Source organism: Ctenopharyngodon idella, chromosome 8 (genome assembly GCF_019924925.1).
Source record: "Ctenopharyngodon idella isolate HZGC_01 chromosome 8, HZGC01, whole genome shotgun sequence".
In the NCBI taxonomy this organism is placed as follows: domain Eukaryota; kingdom Metazoa; phylum Chordata; class Actinopteri; order Cypriniformes; family Xenocyprididae; genus Ctenopharyngodon; species Ctenopharyngodon idella.
The window spans coordinates 782,132-808,735 of NC_067227.1; the positions used below are offsets into that span (position 1 = coordinate 782,132).

General features: G+C 36.7%; 1 protein-coding gene across 1 annotated transcript in view; it reads right to left on the bottom strand.

The window, feature by feature from the left end:
• Positions 1-23,480, bottom strand: part of nr6a1a (nuclear receptor subfamily 6, group A, member 1a) — a 138,677-nt gene extending 115,197 nt beyond the window's left edge. The window contains exons 1-2 of the mRNA XM_051903436.1: positions 23,281-23,480; positions 20,044-20,085 (exon numbers count right to left, since the gene is read on the bottom strand). Coding sequence (XP_051759396.1) covers positions 20,044-20,085; positions 23,281-23,350 — 112 coding nt within the window. The 5' untranslated portion in view covers positions 23,351-23,480. The remainder of the gene's footprint in view (positions 1-20,043; positions 20,086-23,280) is intronic.
• Between the last annotated feature and the right edge of the window lie 3,124 nt (positions 23,481-26,604).

Sequence of the window (26,604 nt, forward strand, 5' to 3'; positions counted from 1 at the left end):
ACAAAAATCTGTGTAGTGCAGGATGAGTCATCATCATTCTTTTTCTCAAACTTTTAGGAGTAGCATATAGACGCCCTTCAAGCTAAAAGACAGATTAAAAGTCACAAAGTATTGTTTAATGTCAACACCTTTTTTTTAAAATCCAAATTCAGCCAACATTTTTTAATGTTGTTGAATATCTTGTTTATTTTGTTTTATGATTACATGTTGGCTTTAATTCCATTCCAACGTAATACTTTTCACCAAACCGCACCTGGTGTTTCTACAGTAGGTCCACACTAAAACGACCATTGTCCTACAAGATTTTCTGGTCCCTTGGTGAACATTCAACGCTGTCGGTGAGTTTTGAGCTTCTATAATAAACCATCGACCGTTGACTGTACCCTGAGGGTGGCCAAAAAAAACAACGTAATGAGGAGCGATCTCGAAACGCTTCTGGAAAGAGAAGTATGGGTGTATTAGCCCACTAATGACTGCAATAAACATTCATTGCTGTCGGTGGGTTTCCAATGGACACAACTCACTGATCAATGAATGCAAACTGCGGTGCAAGAACCTCAGTCAAAAACGAGCAGTGCAACTTGCTCACTTCAGGAGCAGTGAAAGAAATTCTGGGAAGAGTCATTTGCACAGCGTTATCGGGACACCAGCAAAGACTGTTGGGTGAAGAGGTAAGGTAAGTACACCATCTACTTTAGTCAAAAACATCTTGTTACAATCAATTGACACTATTCATCAGAGATGAAAGATATGCAATTCTAGAATTCAGGCAATATTAGACAAACAGCAGTGCTACTGTATTGAATATCAGCACGGCTGAGTTTCAGCTGTAGACAAGAAGACGCGGGCTATGCTTCAAGCAAACACAGATGCTCCAGTTTTCCAAAAACCTTGCCTTTCCTTAGGCAAAATCCCACAAATGTGCTGCCTGTTCCACTTATACTCTGCACCACTCACATACTCTGTTCTGGAACATTGTGAAAATGGATAAATGGAGTGATACAAACACCCTAATTCAGAGGTGGGCAACTCGAGATCCACTTTCCTGCAGAGTTTAGCTCCAACCCTAATCAAACACACCTGAACAAGCTAATCAAGGTCTTCTGGATTACTAGGCTGTGTCCAATACCCCCTGGACCCTCATTCACTATTAGTTTACATTAGTTCACTAATATAGTTCACTTAAGGGAGTGAATGAAAACGAGTGAGTGAATTCGGACACTGAATGTGCAGGAAGGGCTGCTGCTTTTACATAGTTTGGGCTTGCTGTTTAAATCATTTGAAACTTAGAAAACTGGCAGCTCCAGTAGTAATGAAAAGATTTATCTTGAACTCTGTCATGGAAACTAGCTTGTATAAACCTTAAAGGGGACCTATTATGCAAAATTCACTTTTGCATGGTGTTTGGACATAAATGTGTGTTGGCAGTGTGTGTACACAACCACCCTATAATGATAAAAATCCAACCACTCATTTTTTTTTTAATCCCTATAAAATCATAAGTAGTGTCTCAGAACAAGCCGTTTACAGATCCCTGGCAGTGTGACGTCACATTAGCCACAGGCCCCGCCCACGAATGTTGACACACTGCCGTCTTAACATAGAACCGCCCTGAACGAGTTCACAGCGAGTTCACAGTCCGCCATTGCTGCACTGATGAGAACGTCTCTCAAGCGTTTTAGGTGTTCTGTAGCTGGATGGATTAATCCACATAGCTCTCTCCATTTACTCCCTAAATCTGAGCCGCTGAAGACGAGGTGGATTCATTTTGTTTTCGAAGAAAATGCTCCCTCAACCCTACCGAAATTTGTTTATGTCTGCACGAATCATTTCACACCGGACTGCTTTGTGAACAAATGTCAATACAAAGGGACAATACAAAACAGAGATTGTGCTAAAAAGTCATTACTGAAGGATAGATCAGTACAAACTGTTCGTGATCCAGCTTACAGTCTCCAGAGTGATACTGGATACGGCAGTAATGAAGGTGAGAGCACTTTATTACAGTTAATCGGAGTTGATTAATTTATTAATCCCCACACACGGAGAACGAGCTGGTGAAGCTCCGCCCTCTTAGGCCGAGCGCAGCAGCTCATTTGCATTTAATGGGCACACACTGAAACAGTGCATTTTTGCTCAACCCCAAAAAGTGGCAATTTTAACATGCTATAAAAAATTATCTGTGGGGTATTTTGAGCTAAAACTTCACATACACCCTCAGGGGACATCAGAGACTTATTTTACATCTTGTAAAAGGGGGCATAATAGGTCCCCTTTAACTAACAATTTAATAATCAATTAAAGGGGACCTATAATGGCTCCTTTTCAAGATGTAATATACGTCTCTGGTGTCCACAGAATGTGCCTGAAGTTTCAGCTCAAAATACCCCACAGATCATTTATTATAACTTGTCAAATTTGCCCCTATTTAAGTGTGCGTAAAAACATGCCATTTTTGTGTGTGTCCCTTTAAATGCAAATGAGCCGCTGCTCCCTTTCCAGAAGGGGGCGGAGCTTTAACAGCTCACGCTTCGGTTGCTCAGCAACAACAAAGCTGGAGAATCTCACGCAGCCAAAATGAGGATTGTCAGTGGATAAATTTATTGTTAGTGGATAAATTTATGTAGTTGCTGTGGAGTTGATTCAACTCATCCACTAGCATGTGCCGTCATGTTAATCTTTTGTGCAAATCCAGTGTTGAATTGACCCTCGTTTGTGAAACAGTCTGGTGTAAGATGATGGCATGTCAACAACACTCTACTACAACAAATCTTCCTCTTCTCTAAAGCAGCCCAACATGGCCTCACCCCCTTTGTTGTGTGTTCTCGGGGGCGGGGTTTATGTATATTGTGATGTCACTAACCCACTAACCCAATTTGTTGTAGTCCTTAAACAGAATTCTTTAAAAGAAAATATCTCCCTTTGCATTGAACTTTGAGTATCATAACTTTGCAGATGTTGTTTATGCTCTAACAGCAACATTACACACTAGCTAATGTTAATCAACTACCCCTTTAAAAAGGAATTTATACCTGTGTATGACATTACGCTGTAGCCACATTGGACCAGTGGTTTGGAAAATGGATGGATGGATGATTCAGCTGCAGGCGCCATCTTCTGGTCAGACGCAGGAATACATTCGGCGCGAGACTCTCACAGTGCATTATGGGTATTCTCTAGCTGTTGAGCGTACATCAGTATACTCGTTATTGCGGTGCATTGCGGATTGAACGAGTGCACTCGATAACGTCCTCTATAGTTTAGGACACCACTACAAATGACTGTCCCCTCAAATAGTGCCCTATTTAAGGGTATAAGGGTGATTTAGGACACAGACCTAGACAGCTACAGCCAGGTGAGTTTGATCAGGGTTGGAGCTAAACTCTGCAGGAAAGTGGATCTCGAGGGCCAGAGTTGCCCAGCCGTGCCCTAAACCATGGCAATCGCATACCAAGTGTTTAAAATCATTTGAGACACCTTAGAAACCACATAGGAATGCCCTGGAAATCATCCACAATGACCTAGAAAGGAAGTTCTTCGAGAATCTTCCCAAGATCTCAGGATCAGAAAATGTTGCGAGCCATACTCAAATGTTCTTTTCCAGAATGAGCACCATGGCTTAACGTGTGCACAAACCTGCTGTTTTTGTAAATGACTCCTTTAAAGACACTGACGTTGTCTGCGACCAAACACTAGACCGATTTTAAAATTCATACAACAACGTTCTCAGTGTATTCTGTGTATTCAGTTACTAAACAGTACTATTGTCCGGTCGGTGGGCAGCTGGTTGCGCTTTGGCTGACCTCTAAACCCGGTCCAGACTTCTCACCACCGTCATGCTAAAATAGATCTTGCCTGAAATAGATCACAACTCGGCATAAAAACCCACTTCTGCAAAATAAATATATAAACATACAACAGTTACCACTGAGGAGCTAAGCAACACCTTTTTCACACCCATCTTTGACCTTCCCACACGAGCGAAAAGAGAAACTATCAGTGCACTCAGTTCTTGAAAAGCCCGTTTCCCCCTTTTTCAGCAGGAAGAGAGATAGAATCATCTGGAAACAATCCCAACGTAATTGCCCTGTTTAGTTTGCTTTACGTGCTGGGAAATTTCTAACACATTGACATTTTCCAGCCAGCCTAAACCAAGCTTTTGTTTTATTTTTTTCTTCTCCCCAGTCTCGCTCTTTCTTTTCTCTATTTGTCTTTTACAGTGGAAAGTGTCTGAGGTGAAGGAGGAATACGGCTGAGTTCGTGTCTCTGCTGCCCATATGGAGATTTTACTATGGTGACCAGACCAAACTGGCACTCTCTGTGACTCTGAGCGAGACCTGACTCACAGGACTATAATAGCATTAAAACCCACAGCATGCAAACAAGCAAAGTCTGGAGAGAGAGCACTGACCACAGTCTTGGCCTCTGATTTCTTGCGCTTGGTTTTTTTCAACCCTAAATTGGTCTTTTGCTGCAGAAAACTCACTTAGCAATAGTTGAAGTGATCCAGAAATGAACATTCTGACTTCATTTACCCACCCTTGTGACTTTCTTTCTTTTGTGGAACATACAAGGAAAAATTCTGACTGTGCAGGTCACTCTTTTCCATGCAATTACAATGAATGGGCACTAAAGCTTTCGAGCTTTAAAACAGGATGAAAAGTCACGCCGATAGCCTCGTGGGCAGCACCGACATATAGTGCTGTTGAGCTTCAGGCAACCCGAGTTTGACTCCCGGCTCTCTGACCTTTCCCGATCCTGCTCCCCCTCTCTCTCTCTCCCACTTCGAATCTTGTCTGCTCACTGTCCTATCATAATAAAGGCAAAAACGGCAAAAATATATCTTAAAAAACAGGATGAAAACAGCATTAGCTTTAGAAATATTCTTCTGAACTTGAATCATGAGGGAAAAGCGACAGACCACGTTTTAAAGTTGATATTCACTGATAACCTTCCCTTCCAGTGAGTCGTTAAATGCCAAGTCAGTGAGACTAGTTTTGTCTGAACTGAAAAAAAATCGGATTCAAATTCAAAAGAAACATTCATTTACATTGGTACATTGTAATAATGTTACTTCTCTAATGAACTCATGAATGCCCCTGTGAAAAAGATTTTTTTTTAAAAAGTAGGTATGGAAATAACATACTTTAAAAGTATATACTTGAGTACAAACTGACTGTATGTTTTCAGACACTTAATTGCATATTAATTACATACTGAATGAAAATGTATTATAGTTTAATTTATATTAAAAGCAATAAAATGAACTTGAGTGTTGCTTTTTTGACCTACTTAAGTAGGACTTAAGTACATCTTTATATGTAATTTCATAATTTCTTTTATTGTCTCTGAAATATGGTTAAAGTTTACTGCTGAATGTACTGACAAGCATTTATGATCAACTAAAATATACTTTAATGTAATTTCTGTTGAAACTTGTATAACGCATTTGTAATTGTAAGTTGTAATTTTAATACATTTCATATTGTATTTAATATAAATGTAATATTGAATAACACACTTCAGTTAAAATTATAATCAAGTATTTTACATGAGCTTTAGTATGTTAGTCAAAACATCAAAATATGTGTACTTCAAAACACAACAAAATTTATTAAAACAATGATTTAAAATGTACTTTAAAACTTTTAATTCGACATTTTTTACAGTGCACTTTTTTTTAAAAGTGTACTTAAGTGTACTTGGTTCACTTTTATGATTATGTTTCTAACACTTAAGTGTTAATATTAAGTCTATTATATTATCTGCAAGTAGTTTTTTATATATATATATATATATATATATATATATATATACACACACACACACACTTTTAAGATTTGAAGTACACTACAAGTGCACATTCAATACAATTAAGCACATAGCTTTTTCAGTTTCTCTCTCAAATCTATCATATGGCTTCAGAAGACTTGAAATACAGCACACAATGACCACCTTTACAATATTTTGTGTCCATCTCAAAGCTTTTATAGCCATTCCTTGTAACTGTATGGAAAAACATTTTGTGTTTCGTGGTAGAAAGACTTCGTAGCGACATGAGGGGGGAGTAAATTATGACAATTTTAGTTTCTGGGTGAACAATCCCTTTAAATGTGCATTTGCAGTCCAGATCACTGAATATGGATGTGAATTGCAGATAATCAGCATGACTGTCAAATTTATTTAGCATTTTATGTAAGCCGAATGGTCAATTTACACAATGTGGGGAAGCATGAAGCATGAAAATCTGTTTTGTTTAATTACATATTGGGCTTCTGTTTCCAATAACTTGACTATGATATGGGTTAATTAGATAATCACACGGCAGGCTACGTAACACAGAGAGGAAATGCGCGTGTGCAGGTCTGTCACAGAAATCAGTGACTCACACTAGTTACGTCCCCTTCTCCCTCACTGCATGCGCTGATGCTACAGGAAGTGACAGGAGAACAGTCTGACCCAGTTCTGGATGACCGGGAAGCAATCCGGCAGCCTGACCCGCAGTCAAACACGACAGGCCAAAGGTGCATCAAGCATAAAGAGAAAATAACATTGAATATAACATAACTGAACTGACTCTTCCCCTCCTCGTCACTGAGATCACTAATGAATGCGCTTCTGTTTTGCACTTCTTGAGTTCAAACCATTTTTCGAATCATACTGTCTGTTTTAAATTGAAAAATCTGTTTATTTCATAAAAAATAAAAAATAAAAAAAAAATTCCCCAAATCATATGGATGACATTTTATCTATGGGGAATATTACATTATCCCTTTAATAAGCACCTTGTAGATTTGCTACCTTACAAGTGAAACAAGGCCTGTAATGTCAAAATGTACACACTGACAGCATCTAAAACAGAGTATTTGTGCATGCACAACTTTTCTAACATTCAGTTTGGTTTCTGTTTAGTTTTCCTTAAACTTTTTAGTTGTTTTACTGTGTTTTGTTTCCATGGTTCTCATTTGTTGTCATAGCAACTCATTGTTTAATTGATTTGTTTCACCTGCTCCTTGTTTAGCTCTTTGGTTTCTCTGTGGATTTATAGCCTTCAGTTTGAGTCGTTCTTGGTCTGTTCTCATTTATTTTTAGTTGGTTGTGTTTCTCCTGCCTACATGTATTGTTTTCTCCTGTACTCCTGCGTGTTTCTTATTTTGTTTGAATTGGTAATAAAAGTGACTGCTGCGATTAGTTCCTGCCTCAACTACTCTTTGTTTCAGCAACCAACTGTGACGGCTTTACAGACTTGTTGGTTTTTATAAATCCTTTATACTTATATTATATTATATTATATATAACATGACGGTTCAGGTATGTACCTCGGTATTGAAGTCACGGTTCGGTACGGGTTCCGTACAGCAGGGGGGAGAAAACTAAACATAAAATTGCTTCTTTTCTTCTTTTTTTATTAAAAAGTGGTTTATTGAACAAATTGTGTCTCTCTTTTTAAATAAATTCAATTATAATTAACATTTTCTTAAGGATAAAAAAACTACTATAATATTAAAGGTTACAATTAACAACAGAGCCCAATTCAGTTGCAATTTATTTTTAGATATAATAATTAATACTCAAATAAAAAAATAAAAAAACATGTAAATTGCACATAAGGCAAGTTTTGCATTAACTTCTTAATCTAATTATAAAATTGTTTTTCAATTATTTTTCTACTCTATTTTTAAAATAGAATCATTTACACAGTTACTGTCATAACTTGTTTTCATGACAAATTTTTTTAAACAAATATTAAATAATTAAGACATTACTAGCAGGTAAAGTAAATATAATGAATTTATAAGCTAATATAGTGCATATATTTAGTGAAATGCTTTATTTCTCTAGTGAACTAACATGCTGTGGACACTAAATGACTGACCTGAGGTAACTGTAATGCTGTAATGCTACGTGGGATATTATTCTTAAGCTGTTTTATTGATGTCTTTCAGCAGTTGAAACAATGGTTGAGATATAACACGTAAACTTATCTATGCAGATCATCTGTTTTTCTTCTGTGTTTGTTCCTTTTGTGGCGGTTTGCAAACAGCGTTGCATTACCGCATGCACCCCCTTCTGGATAGGAGTGTGGATCACCTGTGACTGACTGTATTTGTCGTCTAACTGCATGAACCGAACATGACGGTAATTTTTGCTCATATGGATGACATGGGCCTGTTTAATCACCTTTATGTTTACAACATCTTGCTGTAGGCTATTAGTAAATATGTACATTTCGATTAAAAGCTAAATAAAAATAAAAGCTAGTATTTTCCATGTATTTTCTCATCTTGTAGCTTCGCCAAGTTACAAGTGAAACAAAGTCAATTACCTTAAGATGAAAAATTATTACTATTTAAACATTATATGTTTTAAATCCTACAAAAGTTGAAATCATCAAAATTGAAAAGGCAATCTATCATAAAAACAACCTAAAACATCAACAAAAATAGTCTGAAAACAAACTTTAATTGAAAAAAATATATATATCTCCTGCCAACTTTTTAAAATGCATATACAAGAAGGTTAAATGGGGAAAGAAAGAAGCGGTGTGTGAGAGAGAAGAAGAGAGAGGGAAGGTATGTGTTTGGCCCTGTTATGTGAGGACAGCAGAGAAGCATGTGTTGGAATGGAGCCAACTGTCTGCATCTGGGTGTGGAGTTCACTGAGGGCACATGAGGAGCAAAAGCCCTTTATATTCAGCCCGCTGCTCTCCACTGCCCTCTTGTGCTTGACTCAACTACAGCATAACAATAAAAACCCATCTGTCCTCAGAAATAAACACTGACCTGGTGTATTTACAAGGGGAAAGTGGGGCAAGATATGTCACCACTCAATCTGCTGTAGCAAACTGCTCAGAATGCCATATATTTAGAACAAGAGAGATGCAAGTGTGGTTAGCATCTTTAATTGTATATCAACATAGATTTTACAATTGAAAAAAAAAAAAAAATGTATCATTTATAATTTATCTAGGTCTAAAACAAACAAACAAACAAAAAAACAAATTAATAGGCTATCTCAAGATTATAATAGTCAAAAAAATTAAAACCATAAAAAACTTTGACATAACATTTATTTTAACTCAAATAAAATATTAAAAGAAAAAGTATTTCTTTTTCAGCTATTTGCCAAGGCAACATTTCTCATTTTAAATTTAAGTTGATGTACTAAAATAACTAAAACTAAAATAAAAATCAATAACTACATCTGCATATTTAAAAAAAAAAAAAAAAAAAAAAAAAAAAAAACAAAGTAAAATTTAAAACTAAATCAAAATATCATGTACAAACTTTTATGTTTGATCACGATTTATCAATTTGACAGCACACACACACACACACACACACAGTTGTGGTCAGAATTATTGGTAAACTTGATCAATAAATCTGCATTGTTTATCCTTTTGATCTTTAATTTATAAAATTAGCAAAAATATAATATAAGGAAAGGAAAAGTATTGAAAGTGTGGGGGGGGGGGGATTTATTTCATAAATCACATTATGAAATAAATGTTTTTCTCCAAAACACGTTGGCCACAATTATTGGTACCCAATTATTGCAACCTCCCTTTGCCAAGATAACAGCTCTGAGTCTTCTCCTATAATGCCTGATGAGTTTGGAGAACACCTGACAAGAGATCAGAGATCATTCCTTCATGCAGAATCTCTCCAGATCCTTCAGATTCCCACCTCCTTGTTGGTGCTTCATCTCTTCAGCTCACTCCACTCATTTTCTGTAGGGTTCAGGTCAGGGGACTGGGACGGCCATGGCAGAAGCTTCATTTTTTGCTCAGTGAAACATTTTTGTGTTGGTTTTGGGTCATTGTCCTGATGGAAGATCCAACCACGGCCCATTATTGGGTTTCTAGCAGAAGCGGTCAGGTTTTGATTTTTTATCTGTTGGTATTTGATAGAATCCATGATGCCATGTATCTGAACAAGATGTCCAGGACCTCCAGCAGAAAAATAGGCCCACAACATTGAAGATCCAGCAGTATATTTAACCGTGGGCCTGGGGTACTTTTTATCCATGTGTGCACCAAACCCATCTGGTGGATTGGCTGCCAAAAAGCTCTTTTTTTAGTTTCATCTGACCATAGAAGCCGGTCCCGTTTGAAGTTCCAGTCATGTCTGACAACTGAATATGCTAGAGGTTGTTTCTCTGGATGAGCGAGGAGGATTTTTCTTGAAACCCTCCCGAACAACTTGTGGGGATGTAGGTGCTGTTTGATAATTTTTTTAGGCTTTCTGAGACACAAGACTCAACTAATCTCTGCAATTCTCCAGCTGTGATCCTTGGAGAGTCTTTGGCCACTCAGACTCTCCTCCTCACCGTGAATTAGGACGATTTAGACACATGTCCTCTTCCAGGCAGATTTGTATATATAATAATAATAATAATAATAATAATAATAGTAAATATGAATGGGAATATATTTCAGAGATATTTTACTCAAAAAAATTCTAGGGGTGCCAATAATTGTGGCCAACGTGTTTTGGAGAAAAACATTTATTTCATAATGTGATTTTTCCCCCATTTTCAATTCTTTTCCTTCAATGAAAGGTTATATTTTTACTAATTTTATGAATTAAAGATCAAAAGGATAAACAATGCAGATTTATTTTTACAGTCATCTTTGATCATATTTACCAAGGGTGCCAATAATTCTGACCACCACTGTATGTACACACACACATATGTACATATTTGACAGCACTAATATATACACATAATACACACACACATATGTACACATATACATTTAAATATTATATATATACACAGGTGTTGGTCATATAATTAGAATATCATCAAAAAGTTGATTTATTTCACTAATTCCATTCAAAAAGTGAAACTTGTACATTATATTCATTCATTACACACAGACTGATATATTTCAAATGTTTATTTCTTTTAATTTTGATGATTATAACTGCCAACTAAGGAAAATCCCAAATTCAGTATCTCAGAAAATTAGAATATTGTGAAAAGGTTCAATATTGAAGACACCTGGTGCCACACTCTAATCAGCTAATTAACTCAAAACACCTGCAAAGGCCTTTAAATGGTCTTTCAGTCTAGTTCTGTAGGCTACACAATCATGGGGAAGACTGCTGACTTGACAGTTGTCCAAAAGACGACCAATGACACCTTGCACAAGGAGGGCAAGACACAAAAGGTCATTGCAAAAGAGGCTGGCTGTTCACAGAGCTCTGTGTCCAAGCACATTAATAGAGAGGCGAAGGGAAGGAAAAGATGTGGTAGAAAAAAGTGTACAAGCAATAGGGATAACCGCACCCTGGAGAGGATTGTGAAACAAAACTAATTCAAAAATGTGGGGGAGATTCACAAAGAGTGGACTGCAGCTGGAGTCAGTGCTTCAAGAACCACTACGCACAGACGTATGCAAGACATGGGTTTCAGCCACTCTTGAACAACAGACAGCGTCAGAAGCGCCTCGCCTGGGCTAAAGACAAAAAGGACTGGACTGCTGCTGAGTGGTCCACAGTTATGTTCTCTGATGAAAGTAAATTTTGCATTTCCTTTGGAAATCAGGGTCCCAGAGTCTGGAGGAAGAGAGGAGAGGCACACAATCCACGTTGCTTGAGGTCCAGTGTAAAGTTTCCACAGTCAGTGATGGTTTGGGGTGCCATGTCATCTGCTGGTGTTGGTCCACTGTGTTTTCTGAGGTCCAAGGTCAACGCAGCCGTATACCAGGAAGTTTTAGAGCATTTCATGCTTCCTGCTGCTGACCAACTTTATGGAGATGCAGATTTCATTTTCCAATAGGACTTGGCACCTGTACACAGTGCCAAAGCTACCAGTACCTGGTTTAAGGATCATGGTATCCCTGTTCTTAATTGGCCAGCAAACTCGCCTGACCTTAACCCCATAGAAAATCTATGGGGTATTGTGAAGAGGAAGATGCGATATGCCAGACCCAACAATGCAGAAGAGCTGAAGGCCACTATCAGAGCAACCTGGGCTCTTATAACACCTGAGCAGTGCCACAGACTGATTGACTCCATGCCACGCCGCATTGCTGCAGTAATTCAGGCAAAAGGAGCCCCAACTAAGTATTGAGTGCTGTACATGCTCATACTTTTCATGTTCATACTTTTCAGTTGGCCAAGATTTCTAAAAATCCTTTCTTTGTATTGGTCTTAAGAAATATTCTAATTTTCTGATATACTGAATTTGGGATTTTCCTTAGTTGTCAGTTATAATTATCAAAATTAAAAGAAATAAACATTTGAAATATATCAGTCTGTGTGTAATGAATGAATATAATATACAAGTTTCACTTTTTGAATGGAATTAGTGAAATAAATCAACTTTTTGATGATATTCTAATTATATGACCAGCACCTGTATGTATATATGTGTGTAGTAAATGAGATATAAATGTATAAGTAAAATGAGAAATGAAAAACAATGAAAAGAGTATGTGATACTTGCCGCAAATAAAGACATAAAGAGTTTGTTGTGTGTATGTGTGTATGTGTGTGTGTGTATTTCTTTGCATGCACAGGTCACACAACACAACCCTTGTTCCAGACACATCATCCCAGCAGCGACCCTCTCCACAAATCCAAACAAAAACATTCGATGCCTCCGCGGCTTTGACACAACACCCAGCGTGCTGACTGGCCCCCTTTCCCCCTAATCCCATTGGTCACGCCAGCCACACACAGTGGGGATTGGACGGGGAGCTGGAGTATCCATGGAAACCAGAGGGATGGATCAGGAAGTTGACAGGTTGCTCAGATTAAGGGCAGCGCGTTTCTTTTATTTGGGGTTTAGGCCCTGCACAACTCTATTAGCACTGAAACTAATGCTGAACTTACCCTGCAAAACACACACACACACACACACACACACACACACACACACACAGTCAAACTGACAATTTACTTTGCAACTGGATTTGGATTATAGGCTTGCCAGAATGAAGGGTGATGTGCAGTGCCTAAAAACATCACTTAACATAGTGGTTCCCAACTCCGGCCCTGGATATTGTAATATTATTATCACTATGCAATCACCTGTCTATTTTGTTTGTTATATTGTTGAAAGGAGGTTAAGTTTAAGGTAGGGTGGGTTTAGTTGCTCAAAATGATCTATATAATAATAAAATGTAAATATAAAAACATAGTTATAAATTTAAATGGATTTATAAAAACCCAACAAGTTTCTAAAGCTGAGCACAAATACTGTTTTAGATGCTGTCAGTATGGCCATATTGTACATTGCAACATATGTCCAAAAAAACACAAAATGTTCATGTAAAGATTGTGTGGCACTGCTGAGATCAGACTGCTTTACTCTCGTCTGACAGACTGATGGCACCAGGTTATTTTGCAGCAGGTAACATATAACACTCTTTTGATAACATATCACAAGAGTGTAACTTCTCTTTATTTTTTATGTGATAGTTACACCACATGACATTTTAGAGTCATTATTGACTTGAAGCATAAACTTTTCCGAAACCATACACTGTAAAAATGTTTGTAATTTTTTACAGGAAAAGACTGTAAAAATGCTACGGTAAAAACGTTATTAACCCTCTGATGCTGTTTGGTCATTTTTGACTGAAAAAAAATTACTTTTTGGTTTTTTAAAATGATTTGTGACCTGTGCTGGCAAAATGAGCCGCAATAAGCGAATTAATATATATTTTTAAATTTTTTACTTCAATATTTTGAAGTAGGCCTACTGCAATTCTGTGTATGTGTATATCGGGATCACACGCTGTCTGAGGCGTCTTTGTTAAAAGGGCCTGAAAAAAATAGTCACTATTTTGTTGGAAACGAATGGAAGATGAATTTCATCTAGTGGAAGCGTTTGGTACTGCGCCTAAACAAAATCTTACTGAAAGCTCATTTTTTGAGATATCAATCTCAAATTTGGAACAACTTGTTTTGGCTTTGATTTTCTCACAGTTTCACAGTAAAATGTTTTGGAAATACATATTTCATATAAAATTTAAAAAACTTCAGCAATAATCTGCCAACTGTCTTCTTTAAAAAAAACTTCAGTCTGTGCCCCAAAGCATTCAAGATTTATGACAGTTTAAGTTGGAAACTTCATTTTCAGGTCTATGCTGAAAAAAATGATTAACAGGTAATAAATGGATCATAACTATTCCATAAATATAATTTAGTACCATAAAATCCCTTAAAAATACAAAATATTAAATAAAAAACATTAATCAAACTAAAATATAGTACATTCATTTAATTGATATAAAAAAAAAATCAGTAATTTGACCGTCATGCAAAGAGCACTAGAGAGTTAACTGTAAATGGTTTAACATCGAATTATATGCAATTTTACTGTAAAATACTTTATGATTTTTGTAAGTAAAAACTATATATTACCATATAATTTATAGTGCAAAAAAAAAAAAAAAAAAAAAAAGTAAAAGGACATTTCCCACAAGTCCCTACGTGATACAACACATTAGATTTTAATAGTTTTGTTTCTTCTCATTTTTGTTTTCAGTAATGTAGATTAGGGTGTTTTGTGTATTCTGTGGCTTTCTATTAACATTACATCACTTATTGAAATATATGGCTACAAGTTGTAAAATATACAAACACCAATATGCCATCATCTTGTTACTATATTTTTACAGTGTATTTCTGGCAACCACAGCTGCTGTTTTTGTTTTGTTTTTTTAAACTGTAAATTTAACAGGATTTTTTTATTATTATTTAAACTACATTTTTAAATGATTTTAAACTAAATTTTTAAAAGAACTTTTTTTTTATTATTATTATTGTTGACACTCTTATACGTCACTGGTCCAAATAAGAAAAGTAATATGTAATTTATTTCAAAGTCTTATTTGCTGCACATTGTCCAGCCAAGACAAGGTTCAACATTCTGAATATTTAAATCTTTTTTAATTGAATTGCATGCATTTGGATGCAAAGCTCACTATTAGGTAAGCCACTGATATATATTTTTAGCCCTGGACTAACTGTGGCAAAGGCAACAACAGTTTTTCCTCTGAAGCACTTACTGTAAAAGCCTGGGAACTTGTAAACACGACTCTGTTCCCCGGAGGACTGTTAAATGCCTGCACACCCAGAACTTCCAAAAATTGCATAAAGTTTGAAGCTTGAGGCTTTGAGTAATCAGCATCAGTAGTGATGAAATGGACAGATCAGAGTTTTGGGATCTTTATGGTTTTAGATGCAATATTAATTGGTTACAGAAGTGAGAAAATGTAAAAGCTTGAAATGCCACACCAATTTGAATGGTTTAATCTTAAAGTTAACATGAAACTGACCCTATTTACTTTCTTAATGCATAGTTTGTGAATGATTGTGATATTATTCCAAAGAAAATATTGTTTATTTTCATAATCTTTCATCAAAATGTAATAATTAGCTTTTTGTCTATTAAAAAAAAAAAAAAAAAAAAAAAAACACCTTTCCTTTCTGCTGGTTGTGACTGATATCTATTTCATCACTGTTCTTGCCAGTGTTGGGGAAAGTTCCTTATAAAATTAATGCATTACAATATTGCATTCCTCCCTAAAAAAAGTAACTAATGGAGTTACTTAATTACACACCTCGTTTTCAGACCAGCATGCCCATGGGCGAACAGATGGGCGTGAGTGCGTTTACTATTTACACAACGTGGCGCTGAACATGAAAATGATGACTGCATTGGGCTGAAACTAGTAAAAAACACTTGTGTCGCACCTGGAGTCGCATTGCACTGGGTGTATGATAGGACCCCAAAAGTGAAATAAATAAGACTCAGGCTGAAGGAAATGCAAATTCACATCTGTACACTAGAGGGTGCAGCTCAAACAAACCTTTTAACTGTGCTGCCATTCTGGAACGCAGAAGAATAGGATGCAGGAGAAGAAATGAAACACAAATGTCCTTTTTGCTTATTAGTATGGTTGAATTGGATCATTGAAGGTCAGCAGCAAAGACATTGGTTAATAAAGTGAGATTAAATACATAAAGTATATTTTTGTAACATATTTAAATATTGCAGGTTTGTGTAATATTCTGAGTTTGTATTTCACTGTTTTTATTCATTTTGTGGAATACTAAATGTTTTTGTGCAAGTGAGATGAGTAAATGCAATTTCATATTTAGTCTAGAACGACAATAACCATCATGTTCAGACACAACACCTCTGCACTTACTCACGATTCTCTCAACGTGAGGATAGAAAGTGTGTCAATCAATAAATGGGAAAACAAAATAACTTTCATTACTTACTTGAAAAAGTAATTTAGATATTTTGTTGTAAATTTAAAAGTAATGTGTTACTTTACTAGTTACAGTACTTGGAAAAAGTAATCTGATTGCATAAATCACATTACTTGTAATGTGTTACCCCCAACACCAGTTCTAGCAAACTCACACTGATTTTGATATATAACAGCCACTTTTCATCATCCACACAATCCTTGGTGGTTAAAATCAAGTCCTGTCTTACATTTTTTCCTCACTGAATATCCAGTTTTACCCAGAAACAAGTCAGACTGCAGTGCTAACATACCCATTTCAGATTTACAGCTCCATCATGCTTTGCCTCAATCAGCGCCCTCAGTGACAACAGAGCCCTTTCTCTCGTGTGAGACTTCAACAGGTCCCCCATGCCTCCTTTCCCTAGTCACAGTTACCCAGTGGTTTACGTGAAGCAGTCACAGTGAGGTCAGCAATGGCTGAACTGAAAATGACCCCTTCCACTTACAGCAGACAGACAAGCAGGAGTGGAGAGAGAGAGAGAGAGAGAGAGAGAGAGAGCGAGAGAGAGCGAGAGAGAGAGAGAGAGAGAGCGCAAAAGAATCTGTAGAGATTGACAAACACTAAGGGAGCACGTTTACACAACAACGTAATAAAAACGGAAACATTTTTCCTTTCTGTTTTTCACATACAGACGACAGCATTGTCAAAACGATCGCCATTCACATGGATCCATAAAAATTATTAAAAACGCTGTATTCTGCTGTCAGGCCAGTAGATGGCGAAGTCACTTTGTAAAGAAACACTATGCTCCTATAGACTGAACACTGAACACAGTTTTCAGGCCTGCAAAATGCCATTGACGTGTAAATGAACGGCCAAAACACATAAAATGTTTTCCGTTTTTAGTTGAAAACATGTGTAGTGTAAAGAACGGCCCCTAAAAGAGGAAGAATTGGATATCAACTCAATCACAATTCACATACTTTTAGCCCAGATGGCTAATATTAAAATATGTAGCTCACATTAAAAGGACATTTCTGATATACAGTCAAACCAAAATGTATTCAGACACCTTGAACATTTCATTCATTAATACAGTTTATTCATTATAGTTTAAAAAAATGGTAATAAAATATGACAAGATCTCAAGAGTTAAACTGTGTCAGAAAAAAATAATCTTAATTATGTCAGATAACACTTAAGGAAAACAAGGTCAGGTCAAAGTGTCCGAATAATTTTTGGTTCAAACTTTTTATCAATTTTACTGGTAGTCCACTGTATGAAGAATTTTTGGGTACAATATGTCAGTTTACTTTATTTTGCTATCCTCACTTACATAAATGAACTATAGTGTCCTGCGCCCACTAGTAAAAATATATCAAAAATGTCTGAATAATTTTTGGTTCGACTGTAGGATATAATTCGCTATAGTTTTAGTTCCTGAAACTATTACAAACAGATAAAATGGATAAATCACAACCAAAGTCCTGTATTACCCCTGGCAGATATTTTATATGTGGCATAACATTATATATAAACTGGCTTCTAACATACAAAACCTAAACTTTAAATTTGAGTTTGCATGTTCATTCAAAGGACAAAGTTATAAATAAATCATATCATGCTCATTTGTGTTCATCATGTTCAAATTGCAGCTAATTCAGAATTAAAATTTATATAAAGAAATAACCAATCGATACACTATGAAAAATATTAATCAAAACATTAGTCAGTACGACGGTATTCATGGAGCCAGACACATGATCACAAAGGTCAGAGGTCAAAACCAGAATACGCAATCGAGGAATTCAACACAAAGTCACTCTTAAAAAAATGTTCAATAAGGTTCTGCAGAGTTTCTGTAGCCCCGCCCCGCCCCTTTTCAGCGCTGCGCTCGTTGTGGTCTGTCTTCCGGTTTGTATTTCTACAGCATGAAGGTAAGATCTTACGGATTTATGGATGAACCGCTTGTCAGGCCTGTCACGATAAGTACTTTTTGTTGTGCAATATATTGTTCCAGAAATAATTGCGATAAATGATACTATTGTCATTTTAAGACCATTTTATGCAACTGAATATATAATCATAATATAAAAACATAATAATGCCAGTAGGCCTACACACTTTCAAATGACAACAACCATTTAATTCTTTAGATCATGGAAATGAAGGATCAAAAAATGTAATATCCTAAATAAAAAGACTTGAATAAATGGTAAATGTTGTCTAAAAAATTGCAAAGTAACAAGAAAAAAAAAAAAAAAAAAAAAAAACTGCAAATGCACAAAAGGCACTATGGAGATTTTACATTTACAGATTTTTCCCTGACCTTCTTTTCTCAGTAAAGTAAGGGTGCACTATTGCTGAAAACACAAACCCTACTTAGCAGTCAGGTGTCCGCATGAACAAAGACATTTATATTTGCACCGAACAGTGGATTGCGGCTTTGAAATCGAGAGCATTCGGACTTGTTCTTCCAAACGGTCTGTAGTTGTCAGGAAAACACTATAACGCCTCAAATAATGCCTATTGTCGATGACTGCTCTGTGTAGGAACTGCAGATGACAGCATGACTGGCAAAATGTTGGTGACATTTATAATCATGTAAACATAATGGGCGATATATTGCGTCACCAAAAATTATTGAGGTCATGTACAAATATTGCGTGATAAGTCGATATATTGATTATTGCGACAGACCTACCGCTCGTTTTAAAATCTTCCTGGACTGACATTAGTTTTGACATCTGCTTCAAACATTACAATGCTCATGATAACTTTAGTTAACTCTAACTAAATTCACTTCACCAGCTAATTACTCTTCGACAGCAATGCTATAGAAACATACAGAACTACTGCAAAAACTGATGTTAAAATACAAAACTCAAACCAAATTGTTTCTCTGCCTCATAAGGTTCAATATAGAACTCTAGGGTTCTTGACTAAATTTTAAAGAACTCTTTAAATGCCAGAAAGGTTCTATATGAGGAGAAATGTCTTAAATGATTGCATAATACTTTCATGTTTAACAGTTTATTTTAATTCAACTTCAAGTATGTTTACGAGTTGTTTAATTTATAACATTTAATTAAAATAAAAACTGAATTAAAACAATTATTTAAAAATAAATCCATAAAATGATCTCATGATGCATGGGAACCCATAAAAGGTTCTATATATGAAGCGACTGACGGAAACCTTTAAGTTTCTAACATTTTCTTATAAAAGCCAAAACATGCTGCCTTCACAGGCACATTCAAATCAAATGTTTTGTTACATTCAGTCTGCTAAGATGCTGGACAGGTGTATTCTTCACTTGCAATGATATCTTACAATCCTGAGGTTTGACAACTGCAAGACCAAAAACAACATCTCATGGAGTAACCGAAAGAAATTACCCTAATTTTCCAATATATGATTACATTTCAACAGAGAACTGTTTTTAGATCATATATGCTTGAAACAATTTTGCACCCTTTGGTTTCGGACACAGCAAATGTGTTCAAAGACAACTTGACTTCAGTGGATTGCATTTAGCTCAGTAACTTTAGTAACTGCAAATATGGCAAACACAGTTTAAAACACAAACATTCAGATCTGCACAAATGTGTTAACCAAGGAACAACGTTTTGGTTTTCGCACCACAGTGACAGGACGCCCCCTGGTGGACATTTGATATTAACACACTATAACCTGGATTGACAGCAGCACGCGCATCAAATAGTGATATTTCTTAACTTAAAGTCTATCAGAAGGACATTTTAATTATTTTTGTTAAACTATGAGAGGCATTTAATTTTAAAAATTAAATTGACCTTACCTATCCCTTGCTCCTCTGCATCCAAAAGATCACCAAAACAACCTGCATTGAAGAGAAAAATACAAATATTACATCCAGTTTGCAACAGTTATTATTAGATCTCATATACACACACACACACCAAACAGACATACAGTATAAAATATCCTTTTTAATGTGAAAAAGCACTGCGGCAGGAGAGGTCAGCATTCACCCTTCACTCCTCTATACAAGCCAAAGGTGGAAGTCACATGACTTTGGGCTGCGTGACATTAAAAGGGTCCATTAGCAGGGCAGTGGCTCTGTGTATAACCTCAACCTCCAGGCTTCAGTCTTCACAACATGAGCCAGTAAGAAGCGCTTTCCTTCTGCCTGTGGGCAAACGTCTATCAGACAGCCTTCTGAGACCAAACAAATGAATTTTATGGCTCTAATCTCCCCTATCTATGTCAATTACAGCAAGGCGTCGATAAGGAACCCGTCCCATCTCTAACTCGCACCGCAGTTGCTGGGTCGTGGGGTAAAACACTCATTTCATATACGCAAAATAAACACCTACAAGGGTACAGAGATTTTAACATATGACATGAACCCCTTAAGTAAATTTACACTGTCAAATAATGACAATCAAGATATTTATTATATAAAGCAATATTGTGACAGAAGCCCTAATTTGTAAAGATTGGTCCGAATGGTTGTAGGCTTATTGATTGGCTGTTTAAAAAGGTTGGAGGATAAGAAGAAGTGACTGTATTTGACATCTAGGGTCTCCTGGGACATTTGATATGATTACAACTAATTTGGGTGTTTGAAGGACAAAGAGCGAATCCGACTCACAGAATTCACTTCACACAGGCTAGTTTTCTCTCTCCAACACCTTCAGCTTCATTCCCAGAAAAAAAAGGTGGCATTCACCTGCTGTTGGTTGGCATATTTTGAAAATCATAGACAAATTTTGATGTAATTTGGCATAACATATGCAAATGGTTTGTTTGAAATCATTAATTATATAGTCAGGATTGACAGAAAAGCATTGATCAGATTATAATTCAATAAAAAAAATTACAAAATGACATTAAAATAATTGATCCATTCTGCCATCATTTATTCACCCTCAAGTCATTCCAAACCGTCACAGGTCATTCCGTGTCAAATCAACCACATTTCAGAAACTTCCCCGGCTCAAATTTTTGATTTTGTTAATATTTTTTCTGTAGAAAGACAAACAGAAATAGTGATGAAAGCCAAAATATTAAATGTCACAGATGTGTATTTACTGAGTAATCCACTGTTTTGTAGAGGGGGTCAAAATGACCATTTTCACCTGAGATTTGGAGCCAAATTAGAGGGGTGTAAAAATGACTTTAGAAAGATGGCAGCATCATTATTTTATTTTTACACAGAGATTGATAGGTCTATTAGTAAAATCTGTTGACTTTAACAATCTTTGTTTCATTATATGCCAACAATGACAGTTCAAAAATGGAGAAAAAGCACTTCTTGTGTTTTTTACCTCAAGTTTGCATGTCTGTAACTCAAGAAGTATGAAAGATATCTTAATATCCTTTTAGATTCTGGTTCTTAACAAACTTTCCTTTTGGTATCTTCATTTTAAAGACTCTCGATGGTGCAATCCCAGAGATATGGAGATCTTAATGCAGCTCCATGAGTAAATTGGTCAATTGTACACACATTCAGTGGTCAAAAGTTAAATGTGGGTCACTTTACATACAGCTGATACTTTTTATCTTTTAAAGAGGAACATCTGAGGAACAAATAATGTTGAAACTAGAAATGTATCTCATGTTTTTCTATCAGCTCAATTGCATAGAACATACTTGAGTGCCATAAATATTCATTTTCCAAAGTTTGCATGCCTGTAACTCTAAAAGTATTCAAGATATCTTAATATCCTTCTAGATTCTCATTCTTAAACTTTCCTTTTGAAATCTTCATTTTCAAGGCCCCTATATAATTCAGTCCCATTGATATGGGGATCTCATGTTCAAATTGTTGAATTTTACCCATTTTCAGTGATCAAAAACTAAATGTGGTTCACTTTGCACACAGCTGATACTTACTGCATTTAAAGAAAAATGTCTGAAGAATAAATAACACAAACTAGAAATGTATCTTGTTTCCCCTCTATCAAAACAAATGAATACAACACACATACAGTGACAAAAACAAACATTAAGAACCAGAATCTAAAACCAATTTACTCATGGAGCCGCATTAAGATCTCCATATCTCTGGGATTGAACCATCGAGGGCCTTTAAAATGCAGATATTAAAGGAAAGTTTGTTAAGAACCAGAATCTAAAAAGATATTAAGATATCTTTAATACTTTCTGAGTTACAGGCATGCAAACTTGAGGTAAAAAGCACAAGAAGTGCTTTTTGCCATATTTGAACTGGCACCATTGGGAAATAATGAAACAAAGATTGATGAAGTCAACAGATTTTACTAACAGACCTACCAATCTCTGTGTAAAAATAAAATAAAATGCCATCTTTCATTTTTACACCCCTGTAAATTGGCTCCAAATCTGACCCCCCTCTACAAAATAGTGGATCACTCAGTAAATATACATCTGTGACATTTAATGTTTTGGATTTCATCACTATTTATGTTTGTCTTTCAACAGAAAAAATATGAACAAAAATCAAAAATTTGACCCGGGGACCTCTGGTTGAGTTGGCATGGAATGACCCATGAGGGTTAGTAAACGGTGACAGAATTTTCTGTTTTATTAATGGTACAATCCTGTCATTTCCTTCAAATGCAACTTCAGTCAAAACTGAAAAATAGGCTTCAGGCTTCATTGTGTATTTTCTGGGGTGGTGTGGTGCAGATAAGGAGGCTGTTTAGATAAAGCTGCAATGTGGCCACAAATTCCAGATTGATCCTAGAATTTGCTGGATGGGGGTGCAAGTTTCCCCCAAGTTCAAAAGTTCACATTTTACAAGCACTTAAAGAGCAGTGACCCATGTCCAAATAAAACCTTTCCTGTTGTTGACTCCTCTCCTCCTAAAACCTCTCCTGCAGAATTTATTTCTCACAGAAAACACGTCCGTACTGTAAATACTGTAAGTAGTGCAATGAATATACAACATTCTTGGTAATGGGATCGTTTTAAAAGGAAAAGGAAAAAGCACACTTCTTAACTTGTCTAATACAGGCATTAAACTAAATGAATCAAATGACATAATCACCATTACACTAATACGTTTGATTTAAAGGAAGAACCATCTTACCATTGGCTGTCGTCCGAAAATGTTTCATATCTCTTTGATCTCTTTCCGTTTCGCCGCTCATGCCACACATATAAACAAGTTCACTGCTTGCAGGATCAAACTTCCATCATCTCTGCTGTTGCCTCCGTTCGCTCAGTCTGCAAGCGTGCCGCGCGTGTGGGCGTGGCTATCTAATCCAATCACCGCCGCCCATTCATGACGTAACAGGAATACAGCTGCTGCTTAGTAGAAACAAGCGACACTCAACAGAACGTTCCATTGCAACACCGGCGCCCAGCAGCAGCCCTGCGTTTCCGCCATTTTGGGGTGAAAGCGACTCGGCAGTCCACTAGCTTCTATGGCAATATCAGCTGCTTTGTTAAAAAAAAAAAAAAAACGTACATTAAAGCTGAAATCCAACCTGAATGATGACAACACAGAATAAAATACTATCACTAGTGATCATCAAATCTGTTTAACAGTTTATTTTACAGACTTTGTGTTTAAGTCTTCCACTTTTTTTCACAAAACATTTACTCTCTAGAAACCCAGTCAGTTTGTAGAATACGCGGGGGGACGGGGAGGACATGTCCCCCGCACTTTTAATAAAATGTAAATTCGTCCCCCGCACGTTTCGGGCAAGTGTGTTCACATAGAGTCCAATAAATTAATAAATATCAATTTAAATTCAAAACGACAAGATAGTCTATGCATGTCTTGTCGTTTTATTCTTAACTAAATGAGGCAACCTAACATTATGGAGCGCTCACTCTCGTGTAATATATGTTTCATTCATACTGGAAGCCGGAGGGCGCTCTCTCGCAGAATGTCCAAAACGCTTTCGTAGATGTAATTCAGCTATTCGCTTTAGCAGCAGCTGAATAGAGTACCTCAGGGATGACGTGTTTTTGTAGGCCACCCCGGAAGTTAGCGGCGCACGGGTTCCCTCGATCGAAAGCCTATGCATTTTTCCCATAGACTTTTGGAAAATCGCAAAACATAAGTTATGATGCTTACATGTTTTGTCTATCAAGATAATCTTTATAAGTTAACACAACATTTATACATTTTGAAGCCTAAATAAAGTCGTCAGATATAAAAAGCTAACAGTAGGCTATAAACGGACTACAGCACACCATGGTCGTGGATCAACGTCACCACCACCAAGCTTCCTCAAACTTTATTTAAAAAACAACTTTATTTAAAAACATGCTCGCTGATTATGATCTGCGCTGTGTATGAATACTTGTCCACTTTTTCATGAGAAATGCTGTCCAAATGTCCTGTTTGTCATGATGATGTCTAAAGTCCCCGCCAAAGGAAGTAGTCCCTTTTAGCAACTTGTTAGCAACCGCCGTTTTTAAGACACAATAAAGGTTTAAAAAATCACAAGCAGGTTATAACTGGTGTGTTTTATGTCATAGATCAAAACAGGAAAATATTTAGAGGCTTCGTTAACCACAGACCTTATTTCAGGCGATTTAGCAAAAACCCATTCAAAAAACCCATTGACTTTGGGGCGATGGAACCGGAAGTCCTAAAATGCTAACTCGCTTCCGGGTTTTGCGTGCAAAAACACATCATCCCTGAGGTACTCTATAAAATGCAGAAACGTACTGACTGATCAAACGTGAAGACAATGAACACACTATTGCGACAAGATATGGTTTGTGTGGTTTTCAAGCCATCTCAAGGTATTTATTGACAGTAAAGTAGGGTGAATTCAGGTTGATTGGGACACTTTTTGCCATTGAGATGACTGGGGAAAAGTGTCCCATTCAACCTGAATTCACCCTATATGAATAATGCAGTGCTAATTGACAACCTTTTTAATATCTCAGAATAAGTCATAAATCCCTTATGCTCGTCAAGGCTGCTTTTACTAATAAAAAAAATACATTAAAAGCAGTAATATTGCAAAATATTATTACTAATTAACATTCCTGTTTTCTACAGGTGCATCTCAATAAATTAGAATGTCGTGGAAAAGTTATTATTTCAGTAATTCAACTCAAATTGTGGAACTCGTGTATTAAATAAATTCAGTGCACACAGACTGAAGTACTTTAAGTCTTTGGTTATTTTAATTGTGATGATTTTGGCTCACATTTAACAAAAACCCAACAATTCATTATCTCAATAAATTAGAATGCTTCATAAGATCAATAAAAAAAAAAGGATATTTTAAACAGAAATGTCAGGCTTCTGAAAAGTATGTTCATTTCTATGCACTCAACACTTGGTTGTGCCTCCTTTTGCATGAATTACTGCATCAATGCGGCGTGGCATGAAGGCAATCAGCCTGTGGCACTGCTCAGGTGCAATGAAGCCCAGGTTGCTTTGATAGCGGCCTTCAGGTCATCTGCATTGTTTGGTCTGGTGTCTCTCATCTTCCTCTTGACAATACTCCATAGATTCTCTATGAGGTTCAGGTCAGGCGAGTTTGCTGGCCAATCAAGCACAGTAACACCATGGTCATTGAACCAGCTTTTAGGTACCTTTGGCAGTGTGGGCAGGTGCCAAATCCTGCTGGAAAATGAAATCAGCATCTCCATAAAGCTTGTCAGCAGAAGGAAGCATGAAGTGCTCTAAAATTTCCTGGTATATGGCTGCGTTGCCTGTGAACTTCAGAAAACACATTGGACCAACACCAGCAGATGACATGACAGCCCAAATCATCACTGACTGTGGAAACTTCACACTGGACTTCAAGCAACATTGTTTCTGTGCCTCTCCACTCCCTCCAGACTCTGGGACCTTGATTTCCAAATGAAATGCAAAATTTCCTTTCATCTGAAAAGAGGACTTTGGACCACTGAGCAACAGTCCAGTTCTTTTTCTCCTTAGCCCAGGTAAGACGCTTCTGACGTTGTCTTTGGTTCAGAAGTGGCTTGGTACGTGGAATGTGATAGTTGTAGCCCATTTCCTGAAGACATCTGTGTGTGGTGGCTCTTGATGCACTGACTCCAGCTTCAGTCCACTCCTTTTGAAGCTCTCCTTAGTTCTTAAATCGGCTTCGCCTGACAATCTTCTCAAGCCTGCGGTCATTCCTTTCACTTGCACACCTTTTCCTACCGCACTTTTTCCTTCCAGTCAACTTTCCATGAATATGCTTTGGCACAGCACTCTCTGCGAACAGCCAGCTCTTTCAGCAATGACCCTCTGTGGCTTACCCTCATTGTAGAGGGTCTTGATGATCGTCTTCTGGACAACTGTCAAGTCAGCAGACTTTCCCATGACTGCTGTTGGGATTACTGACCTATTTATACCCTGAGAATGGTAATTTAATAGAACTTGAAATTAAATATTCTAATAATTTGAGATACTGATTTTTATTTTATTTTG